A 12,455-nucleotide genomic window follows, 5' to 3' on the forward strand; every position below is an offset into this window, starting at 1 on the left:
TTTATTTGTTACTGACTGTGGCAGGACACCTCTGCCTCTGTTTCACTTTATGTTGCTGGTAAATAATATGGTTGTAGTAGTAGGCTAAATTTAAATTATTTAGTATGCACTAATTAAAGGGGCAGAGCTTTAAGAGACATTTTAGCTTTTATATTTTATAAGATATATTTTTTAAGAACCACAATTAATAAATATATTTCAGTGAATAACTTATTGTTCAAATCTGTATATAAATATGTACATAAAGTGTTGTAATTATATTGTAAAATGGATGGATGGATGGACGTTTAAAACAAAACTGTTATTATTAATTAGTAAGTATACATTTTTTGAGCCTTTTTAGAGAAAATCATATCATTGTAGTAAATTATGCAAATTACTCGATGATGTCATGGTGACCACGCCCATAGCCACGCCCCCACCACCACAGGTATCCTGGCAGTTTATGGGAAACACTGATAGTTTAGTGTGTAGTTTTTTGTTTTTTTGTTGTGCCCCAGAAAGTGTTAATACTGTAAATATCGTGCTTATTACACACCGGCTGTTCCATTGTACGGTGCATTGGAGGTGTTGAAATCGCCATGTAAAATCGCTAATGGTGTTCAGTAGCAGGTCAATAGAAAAGCCAATGTATATTAGCGGGGGGGGGGGGGGGTGCTGGAGCCTATCTCAGCTGCATTCGGGCGGAAGGCGGTGTACACCCTGGACAAGTCGCCACCTCATCACGGGGCCAACACAGATAGACAGACAACATTCATACTCACATTAATTGTTTTTGGTAATAAAATCAAATATTTTTACTCCAAATTTTTAAAATGAGCCGATTATGACAACTACTGTCCCGTTGTTACATTGTGTTTCGTTATCACAATTTGAGTCTCATTTGCAGGTATTGCAGTAAGTCGCAATTACAGTTGCAAAGTGTCGGACGTTAGATGGCAGTAATGTATAGTTTATAATGTGGTGTATCTTCTTGTTGTTGTGCCCCAGAAAGTGTTAATACTGTAAGTATTGTGCTTATTGCACGCCAGCTGTTCCATTGTACGGTGCATCTGAGTTAACACATTTGGAGGTGTTGGAAATCGTAATAGGACTCCTTTAAAGGCCTACTGAAAGCCACTACTAGCGACCACGCCGTCTGATAGTTTATATATCAATGATGAACTCTTAACATTGCAACACATGCCAATACGGCCGGGTTAACTTATAAAGTGACATTTTAAAGTCCCCGCCACACTTCCGGTTGAAAACGTCTATGTATGATGACGTATGCGCGTGACGTCGATGGTTGAAACGGAAGTATTCGGACACCATTGAATCCAATACAAAAAGCTCTGTTTTCATCGCAAAATTCCACAGTATTCTGGACATCTGTGTTGGTGAATCTTTTGCAATTTGTTTAATGAACAATGAAGACTGCAAAGAAGAAAGCTGTAGGTGGGATCGGTGTATTAGCAGCTGGCTGCAGCAACACAACCAGGAGGACTTTGAGTTGGATAGCAGACGCGCTATCCGACGCTAGCCGCCGACCGCATCGATGATCGGGTGAAGTCCTTCGTCGCTCCGTCGATCGCTGGAACGCAGGTGAGCACGGGTGTTGATGAGCAGATGAGGGCTGGCGTAGGTGGAGCGCTAATGTTTTTATCATAGCTCTGACGAGGTCCCGTAGCTAAGTTAGCTTCAATGGCGTCGTTAGCAACAGCATTGTTAAGCTTCGCCAGGCTGGAAAGCATTAACCGTGTGGTTACATGTCCATGGTTTAATAGTATTGTTGATCTTCTGTCTATCCTTCCAGTCAGGGGTTTATTTATTTTGTTTCTATCTGCATTTAAGCCCGATGCTATCACGTTAGCTCCGTGGCTAAAGTGCTCCACCGATGTATTGTCGTGGAGATAAAAGTCACTGTGAATGTCCATTTCGCGTTCTCGACTCTCATTTTCAAGAGGATATAGTATCCGAGGTGGTTTAAAATACAAATACGTGATCCACAATAGAAAAAGGAGAAAGTGTGGAATCCAATGAGCCAGCTTGTACCTAAGTTACGGTCAGAGCGAAAAAAGATACGTCCTGCACTGCACTCTAGTCCTTCACTCTCACGTTCCTCATCCACGAATCTTTCATCCCGGCTCAAATTAATGGGGTGATCGTCGCTTTCTCGGTCCGAATCGCTCTCGCTGCTGGTGTAAACAATGGGGAAATGTGAGGAGCCTTTCAACCTGCGACGTCACGCTACTTCCGGTACAGGCAAGGCTTTTTTTTATCAGCGAGCAAAAGTTGTGAACTTTATCGTCGATGTTCTCTACTAAATCCTTTCAGCAAAAATATGGCAATATCACACACATAGAATGGATCTGCTATCCCCGTTTAAATAAAAAAAATTCATTTCAGTAGGCCTTTAAAGGCCTACTGAAACCCACTACTACCGACCACGCAGTCTGATAGTTTATATATCAATGATGAAATCTTAACATTATAACACATGCCAATACGGCCGGGTTAACTTATAAAGTGACATTTTAAATTTGCCGCTAAACTTCCGGTTCGAAACGCCTCTGAGGATGACGTATGCGCGTGACGTAGCCCGACGAACACGGGTATGCCTTCCACATTGAAGCCAATATGAAAAAGCTCTGTTTTCATTTCATAATTCCACAGTATTCTGGACATCTGTGTTCGTGAATCTGTTTCAATCATGTTCATTGCATTATGGAGAAGGAAGCCAAGCAAGCAAAGAAGAAAGTTGTCGGTGCGAAATGGACGTATTTTTCGAACGTAGTCAGCCACAACAGTACACAGCCGGCGCTTCTTTGTTTACATTCCCGAAAGATGCAGTCAAGATGGAAGAACTCGGATAACAGAGACTCTAACCAGGAGGACTTTTGATTTGGATACACAGACGCCTGTAGAGAACTGGGACAACACAGACTCTTACCAGGATTACTTTGATTTGGATGACAAAGACGCAGACGTGCTACTGTGAGTATGCAGCTTTGGCTTTTTTTTGCGTATGTACGTAACTTTTTTAAAATATATAAGCTTTATGAACCTTGGGTTAGGTGAACGGTCTTTTGGGCTGAGTGATTGTGTGTGTTGATCATGTGTTTGAATTGTATTGGCGTGTTCTATGGAGCTAGGAGCTAGCAGAGGAGCTAGGAGCTAGCATAACACGTACCGTACCGTAAGTGCGCGTCACGTACGTAACTTTTTAAAAATATATAAGCTTTATGAACCTTGGGTTAGGTGAACGGTCTTTTGGGCTGAGTGATTGTGTGTGTTGATCAGGTGTTTGAATTGTATTGGCGTGTTCTATGGAGCTAGGAGCTAGCAGAGGAGCTAGGAGCTAGCATAACAAACACGCAGGTGTTATTATGCAGGATTAATTTGTGGCATATTAAATATAAGCCTGGTTGTGTTGTGGCTAATAGAGTATATATATGTCTTGTGTTTATTTACTGTTGTAGTCATTCCCAGCTGAATATCAGGTACCGTGAGTATGCAGCCTTGGCTGCTAAACATTCGATAACTTGACCGTATGTGCGCGTCACGTACGTAACTTTTTAAAAATATATAAGCTTTATGAACCTTGGGTTAGGTAAACGGTCTTTTGGGCTGAGTGATTGTGTGTGTTGATCAGGTGTTTGAATTGTATTGGCGTGTTCTATGGAGCTAGGAGCTAGCAGAGGAGCTAGGAGCTAGCATAACAAACACGCAGGTGTTTTTATGCAGGATTAATTTGTGGCATATTAAATATAAGCCTGGTTGTGTTGTGGCTAATAGAGTATATATATGTCTTGTGTTTATTTACTGTTGTAGTCATTCCCAGCTGAATATCAGGTCACCCCCGGCTCTCACAGCATCTTCCCTATCTGAATAGCTTCAACTCCCCACTAGTCCTTCACTTGCACTTTACTCATCCACAAATCTTTCATCCTCGCTCAAATTAATGGGGAAATTGTCGCTTTCTCGGTCCGAATCTCTCTCACTTCATGCGGCCATCATTGTAAACAATAGGGAACTTTGCGTATATGTTCAACTGACTACGTCACGCTACTTCCGGTAGGTGCAAGCCTTTTTTTTATCAGATACCAAAAGTTGCAATCTTTATCGTCGTTGTTCTATACTAAATCCTTTCAGCAAAAATATGGCAATATCGCGAAATGATCAAGTATGACACATAGAATAGATCTGCTATCCCCGTTTAAATAAAAAAAATTCATTTCAGTAGGCCTTTAATGCGCCTTAGAATCCGGTGCGCTTTATATACGAAAAAAGATCAAAAATAGACCATTATAATCCAGTGCGCCCTATGGTCCGGAAAATACGGTCATTTATATTATGCAAGAAAGTCATTTGCTATGATTAATGCCGATTAATCCAAATTCAGAAGTGTGATTAATTGGACAGCACTCGTAATTATCTGGACTATTGTAGTTGTAAGTCATTTAGGTTCATGAAGCAACCAAAGAGTAGTAGAACACAGCAGAACAGGTTTATCTAATGTTGTGGATCATGTGTGTGTGTTCTCTCTCTGTACCACGCACACACACTTTAGATTACTCATCTGGTTTCTAAAAATACACCTGGATACATTAACCTCAAAGCCTATACACACACCTGAGAGATGTCTGTGAAGAGCGCCCGGTAGAGCTTGTGCACGGTGTAGCAGTGAAGGTCAGAGGCGGTGGTGATGAGCTGGATCAAGTTGGGGACGGTTTCATCCCTCACGTCACCTCCCGCCTGCCAGTGTGGGAATGAATACGTGGCAAACGTGAGCGTGTAAAACACACACAAACATGACACCGTACAATACATGTAGTCATCTGTTCAAAGTGTTCCGATACAACTTTTTTATGTCCAATTGGCTGATATCAATAGTCGAACAGGTAATACTACCACCACCATGCTTGACGGTAGGAATGGTGTTCCTGGGATTAAAGGCCTCGACTTTTCTCCTCCAAACATATTGCTGGGTATTGTGGCTAAACAGCTCCATTTTTGTTTCATGTGACATCACATGGACAAAGATAAGACCTTCTGGAGGAAAGTTCTGTGGTCAGATGGAACAAAAATGGAGCTGTTTGGCCACAATACCCAGCAATTTTCACATTTTCAGTAGACCCATAGTAAGTCGGCATGACAAAAATTCAGGATTTTTTCTGACAAAAAGTCGGCATTTTTACTGTCAATAAGTCAGCATTTTTTCTGTTAAAAAGTCGGGATTTTTTTCTGTCAAAAAGTCTGCATTTTTTCTGTCAAAAAGTCTGGATTTTTTCTGTTAAAAAGTCGGGAATTTTTCTTTTAAAAAGTCGAGATTTTTTCTGTCAAAAAATCAGGATTTTTTTCTGTCAAAAAGTCTGCATTTTTTTCTGACAAAAATTCAGGATTTTTTCTGACAAAAAGTCGTAATTTTCCCTGTCAAAAAGTCTGGATTTTTCTGTCAAAAAGTCTGGATTTTTTCTGACAAAAAGTCGGCATTTTTACTGTCAATAAGTCAGCATTTTTTCTGTTAAAAAGTCGGGATTTTTTTCTGTCAAAAAGTCGGCATTTTTTCTGTCAAAAAGTCTGGATTTTTTCTGTTAAAAAGTCGGGAATTTTTCTTTCAAAAAGTCGAGATTTTTTCTGTCAAAAAATCTGGATTTTTTTCTGTCAAAAAGTCGGCATTTTTTCTGTCAAAAAGTCGGAATTTTTTCTGACAAAAATTCAGGATTTTTTCTGACAAAAAGTCGTAATTTTTCCTGTCAAAAAGTCTGGATTTTTCTGTCAAAAAGTCTGGATTTTTTCTGTCAAAAAGTCTGCATTTTTTCCGTCAAAAAATTGGGATTTTTTTCTGTCAAAAAGTCAGCTTTTTCCTCTCAAAAAAATCTGGATTTTTTTTTCTTGTCAAAAAGTCTGGATTTTTTCTGTCAAAAAGTCTGCATTTTTTCTGTCAAAAAGTCTGCATTTTTTTCGTCAAAAAATTGGGATTTTTTTTCTGTCAAAAAGTCATCTTTTTTCTGTCAAAAAGTCATCTTTTTTCTGTCAAAAAAATTGGGATTTTTTTTCCTGTCAAAAAGTCTGCATTTTTTCTGTCAAAAAGTCAGCATTTTTCCTGACAAAAAGTCAGCTTTTTTTTTTCTCAAAAAGTCTGCATTTTTTCTGTTAAAAAGTTGGCATTTTTTCCGTCAAAAAAATCGAGATTTTTTCTGTCAAAAAGTCTGCATTTTTTCTGTCAAAAAGTCTGCATTTTTTCTAACAAAAATTCAGGATTTTTTCTGACAAAAAGTCGTAATTTTTCCTGTCAAAAAGTCGGCATTTTTTCTGTCAAAAATTTTTGATTTTTTTTCTGTCAAAAAGTCTGGATTTTTTACGTCAAAAAATTGGGATTTTTTTCTGTCAAAAAGTCAGCTTTTTCCTGTCAAAAAGTCAGCTTTTTCCTGTCAAAAAGTCTGCATTTTTTCTGTCAAAAAGTCGGCATTTTTTCCGTCAAAAAATTGGGATTTTTTTCTGTCAAAAAGTCATCTTTTTTCTGTCAAAAAAATTAGGATTTTTTTTCCCTGTCAAAAAGTCGGCATTTTGCCTGTCAAAAAGTCGGCATTTTTCCTGAAAAAAAGTCAGCTTTTTTTTGGTCAAAAAGTCTGCATTTTTTCTGTCAAAAAGTCGGCATTTTTTCCGTCAAAAAATTGGGATTTTTTTCTGTCAAAAAGTCATCTTTTTTATGTCAAAAAAATTGGGATTTTTTTTTTGTCAAAAAGTCTGCATTTTTCCTGACAAAAAGTCAGTTTTTTTTTTTGTCAAAAAGTCTGCATTTTTTCTGTTGAAAAGTCGGCATTTTTTCCGTCAAAAAATTGGGATTTTTTTTCGTCAAAAAGTCATCTTTTTCTGTCAAAAAAAAATGGGATTTGTTTTTCCTGTCAAAAAGTCGGCATTTTTTTCTGTCAAAAAGTCGGCATTTTTTCTGTCAAAAAGTCGGCATTTTTTCTGTCAAAAAGTCGGCATTTTTTCTGTCAAAAACTTTAGCTCCGGACTTCTTCTGTTTTTTTTGTTTGATGTTTTCATTAAAAAAAATTGCTCAATTTTTTGTTTCATCTGACATCACATGGACAAAGATAAGACCTTCTGGAGGAAAGTTCTGTGGTCAGATGGAACAAAAATGGAGCTGTTTGGCCACAATACCCAGCAATATGTTTGGAGGAGAAAAGGTGAGGCCTTTTAATCCCAGGAACACCATTCCTCCAGTCGAGCATGGTGGTAGTAGTATTATGCTCTGGGCCTGTTTTGCTGCCAATGGAACTGCTGCTTTACAGAGTACATTTTTGAGGACCAGTCATAGACAATTTAGAGTAAAAAGCAAATGTCTACAAACATTCTAACTTGGATTGTTTCCCTGGCTTGGAGACTCTCCCGAAGGACAGTGCGGCAAAGACACAACAAACTCCCTTCTTGTCTCTCATGGACACACACCTGTTGTTGTTGTTGTTGACTTTGGACTGACTATCGGCTGCACGACATCAAGGCCGCGGAACAGAGACACGCTGCAGGCTTACACACACACATGCATCCACAAAAATATACGCCACACACACATACACCACCCCCAAATTCAATGCCCTCGACGCAAATCCCATAGGGGTGATGGATGGATGGTCAGCGCCTGAGAGCTGCGGCCTGCCACCGTGACCCCGCACTCCCTCCCTTCCCTGTTGCTAGATATCTCGAGATGTATGTTGTAATATGTATATGTGCTTTGCTATGGAGGTTTTTTCCCCACTCCAGACTGGGCCCCCTTAGGAGCCCAGTCTAGATAGTATTTTTTTTACTCATCCTCCCCCAGCGTTTACCTTTTTCCCCATATTTTACGGGGCGCCTTGTGGCGACCCATCAGCGTTCCTGTTCTGTAACCCTGTACACTGTTTGTTTGTCTCATCTTGAACGGGTTTGTGCTGAAAACATAGTTTTGTTGTACTTGTGCAATGACAATAAAGACCTATCCTATCCTATCCTAAATGGGACAATGGAAAAAGGAGGATTACCTCCCAAATTCTTCAGGACAAGCTAAAATCATCAGCCTTGAGGTTGGGTCTTGGGCGCAGTTGGGTGTTCCAACAGGACAATGACCCCAAACCCACGTCAAAAGTGGTAAAGGAATGGCTAAATCAGGCTAGAATGAAGGTTTTAGAATGACCTTCCCAAAGTCCTGACTTAAACGTGTGGACAATGCTGAAGAAACAAGCCGATCTGCATAAATTTAGTCAAGAGGAGTGGTCAAAAATGTAAGCAGAAGCTGGTGGATGGCTACCAAAAGCGCCTTATTGCTACGAACAATGTGAGAATGGGCTTTCTGCTCCGCCGCTCCCAGTCTGTGGAACGCTCTCCCTGACCACCTGAGGGCACCACAGACTGTGGATGCTTTTAAAAAAAAGGCTTAAAAACCCTTTTTTTTTTAAAAAGCCTTTTTTTTAATATATATATATATATATATATATATATATATATGCATACTAGTTCTAGCTATTTGGCTGTTCTAGTTTTTATCTTTATTTATTTTTATTATCTTTTTATTTTTATTTTTTTTAATACACCGTAGCACTTTGGAGGTTTTTTACGCAATGTAAAGTGCTTTTTACAAATAAAATATATTATTATTATTATTATTATTATTAGTAAATGGGACAATGACAAGGGAGGATTACCTCCAAATTCTTCAGGACAAGCTAAAAATCATCAGGACAATGACCCCCAAACACACGTCAAAAGTGGTAAAGGAATGGCTAAATCAGGCTAGAATGAAGGTTTTAGAATGGCCTTCCCAAAGTCCTGACTTTAAATGTGTGGACAATGTTGAAGAAACAAGCCGATCTGCACCAATTTTGTCAAGAGGAGTGGTCAAAAATGTAAGCAGAAGCTGGTGGATGGCTACCAAAAGCGCCTTATTGGTACGAACAATGGGAGACCGGGCTTTCTGCTCCGCCGCTCCCAGTCTGTGGAACTCTCTCCCTGACCACCTGAGGGCACCACAGACTGTGGATGCTTTTAAAAAAGGCTTAAAAACCCTTCTTTTTAAAAAAAACATTTTTTTTAGATATATGCATACTAGTTCTAGCTATTTGGCTGTTCTAGTTTTTATTTTTATTATCTTTAAAAAAAAAAATAATACACTGTAGCACTTTGGAGGTTGTTTACATAATGTAAAGTGCTTTTTACAAATAAAATCTATTATTATTATTAGTAGTAAATGGGACAATGAAAAAAGGAGGATTACCTCCAAATTCTTCAGGACAAGCTAAAAATCATCAGCCCGGAGGTTGGGTCGCACAGTTGGGTGTTCCAACAGGACAATGACCCCCAAACACACCTCAAAAGTGGTAAAGGAATGGCTAAATCAGGCTAGAATGAAGGTTTTAGAATGGCCTTCCCAAAGTCCTGACTTAAACGTGTGGACAATCCTGAAGAAACAAGCCGATCTGCATCAATTTTGTCAAGAGGAGTGGTCAAAAACTCAAGCAGAAGCTGGTGGATGGCTACCAAAAGCGCCTTATTGCTACGAACAATGTGAGAATGGGCTTTCTGCTCCGCCGCTTCCAGTCTGTGGAACGCTCTCCCTGACCACCCGAGGGCACCACAGACTGTGGATGCTTTTAAAAAAGGCTTAAAAACCCTTCTTTTTAAAAAAGCCTTTTTTTAGATAAATGCATACTAGTTGTAGCTATTTGGCTATTTGGCTGTTCTAGTTTTTATTTTTATTATCTTTAAAAAAAAAATTAATACACTGTAGCACTTTGGAGGTTGTTTACTCAATGTAAAATTATTTTTACAAATAAAATCTGTTATTATTATTATTAGTAAATGGGACAATGAAAAGGGAGGATTACCTCCCAATTCTTCAGGACAAGCTAAAACCATCAGCCCGGAGGTTGGGTCTTGGGCGCAGTTGGGTGCACATGTCAAAAAGTGGTAAAGGAATGGCTAAATCAGGCTAGAATGAAGGTTTTAGAATGGCCTTCCCAAAGTACTGACTTTAAACGTGTGGAACGCTCTCCCTGACCACCTGAGGGCACCACAGACTGTGGATGCTTTTAAAAAAGGCTTAAAAACCCTTTTTTTTTTTTTAGATATATGCATACTAGTTCTAGCTATTTTGGTGTGTTCTAGCAGATTTGCTCACATTTTCAGTAGCACCATAATAAATTCATAAAAGAAGCAAACTTCACAAATGTTTTTTGGTGCCCAACAAGTATGTGCTCCAATCACTCTATCACAAAAAAATAAGAGTTGTGGAAACGATTGGAAAGTCAAGACAGCCATGACATGATGTTCTTTACAAGTGTATGTACACTCTTGACCCCCAAGGTGATGTCAAGGCAAGGCAGTAGAGTATTTACCGTGGTGAGGACATGCAGGATGGTGTCAATGTGCCAACGCTGGGAGGGTGCATACCTGACAGACACACACAATGGTGCTTTAGAGCAAGTCATAAACACACACATAAAACTAATTGTCACCGCACAAAGACTGACATGCACGTGTGAAAGTGGAACATGAACGCAGGTGGTTGGCTCACCTCTCCGCGGCGTGGAATATCCCGCTGGCCGCTTCGGCACGGAGTTCGGGCGGGCAGGAGGAGAGGAAGACGAGTAGCTCCTTCATCATGGAGCGGATGTTGCTGGCGGACACCAAGGCCAAGGAGAGATCTAAAGCGCGGCTGAACATAGGAAGACACCAAAAATGTACTGGATTTCAAAATAAAACATCCCAGCCTTTCCTGCTCTAAATTGGAAAATAGTTTTGCATTGCAGCTTGAGCAGAAAGTAGTTTCATTAATGGCACTGTTTGCAGCTGCGAATCCAGCAGAGGGCGCTATCTCTCAATCAAATTCCTTGAACATTTTCCAGTAGGAAGACGATGTTGTTATTGTTAGAATAATTGTTTGTAAATGATCACAATAGCTTTGTATTACATTGAGTTCCTGGCAGGGGGACGGGTGCTGTCTTTGGGGCCTACCAGGAGGAAGGCTCGTAAAACTCCACTGTGACTTCAAAACGGACAGATGGCAGGATCTGCCCAATTTCCAGACGAACCCTTTTTGAACTATTTTACGATTTTTTTTCTTTTCAACTGTTCGGTAACCAAAGGCAACGCTGTTTACGACCCCCTTCCCTCTGGAAGCAGCTGTGGTCAGGTGGGGAGGAGAAAGTCAAATAAAGAAGGAGGAGTGCAATATTTTGGCAGAGCGTGGGTGACACTGAAAGGGGGTTACAGGTCGACACGTTTTCTCCTCAATATTGAGTCCAAATTGAATTCTGCCTCTGTTTGATTCTTTGCCTCTTGTCTTGTTTAATAGACGTCATCAGTGTTAAGCAACTTTTAATTGCTTAAGGGCGGTATAGCTCGGTTGGTAGAGCGGCCCTGCCAGCAACTTGAGGGTTCCAGGTTCGATCCCCGCTCCCGCCATCCTAGTTACTGCCGTTGTGTCCTTGGGCAAGACACTTTACCCACCTGCTCCCCAGTGCCACCCACACTGGTTTAAATGTAACTTAGATATTGGGTTTCACTATGTAAAAGTGCTTTGAGTCACTAGAGAAAAGCGCTATATAAATATAATTCACTTCACTAATTATGCAAGTGAGTGATCACCCATGATTAATCATGATTCATCCAAATTCCAAAACTTAAACTGACTTAAAAAGATCATTTGACACCCCTATTTATAATATAATATTGAATATAAGATGTATATTAAATATAAATATATTGTTTATTATATAAAGTTGTTTAATTTTTTAATAGTTGAACTTGCACACTAATAATCAAAATGATTACAGTCTAACGTTTTCATGACATTAAAATGCAACAATGAAAAGTACTTTTTTTATGCATTACTACTAATAGTACTCATTTTAATATTTTGTCCATTTTGTGTACATAATTCGAAAACAAACTAACTTGTGACATGCTTTCTACTAGGGTTGTACGGTATACCGGTACTAGTATAGTACCGCGATACTAATGAATCATTTTTGGTACTATACCGCCTCTAAAAAGTACCGGTCCACCACCCCTCCCCGCACCCGCGTCACGTCGTGTCATTGCTGGTTTTACGAGCAGACGAGCATGTTCGGCAGCGCACACACACAGAGTACTTACAAGCAGACACAGTGTGTAGACAGAAAAGAGAAAACGGACGCATTTTGGCTTAAAACGTAAAGATAAAGGTGAAGTTTTAACACTGAAACACCCTCAGGAAGAGGGGCTTTAAGACATGGCTAGCTAGCTAGCGGCTAACGTCCATCCGCAGTGTTTCAGCTACTTCCAAATGACTAATCCTCGCCTCCATGGCGACAAATAAAGTGAGTTTCTTACAAGTACCATTCACTAAACACCGTAGTTCAGCGGCATCAAAATGTAAACAAACGCCATTGGTGGATTGACACCTAACATCCACTGTAATGATACCAAGTACAATAGCGTATCTAGTCGGT

At 39.7% G+C, this 12,455-nt stretch overlaps 1 protein-coding gene across 1 annotated transcript in view; it reads right to left on the bottom strand.

Annotated features, from left to right (window-relative positions):
• The window catches only part of LOC133665136 (AP-1 complex subunit gamma-1-like), a 60,631-nt gene that overhangs the window by 17,638 nt on the left and 30,538 nt on the right, over positions 1–12,455 (bottom strand). Inside the window, exons 12-14 of the mRNA XM_062070361.1 lie at positions 10,538–10,678; positions 10,359–10,413; positions 4,615–4,737 (exon numbers count right to left, since the gene is read on the bottom strand). Of these exons, the coding sequence (XP_061926345.1) occupies positions 4,615–4,737; positions 10,359–10,413; positions 10,538–10,678 (319 nt within the window). The remainder of the gene's footprint in view (positions 1–4,614; positions 4,738–10,358; positions 10,414–10,537; positions 10,679–12,455) is intronic.

Source organism: Entelurus aequoreus, linkage group LG14 (genome assembly GCF_033978785.1).
Source record: "Entelurus aequoreus isolate RoL-2023_Sb linkage group LG14, RoL_Eaeq_v1.1, whole genome shotgun sequence".
NCBI lineage: Eukaryota > Metazoa > Chordata > Actinopteri > Syngnathiformes > Syngnathidae > Entelurus > Entelurus aequoreus.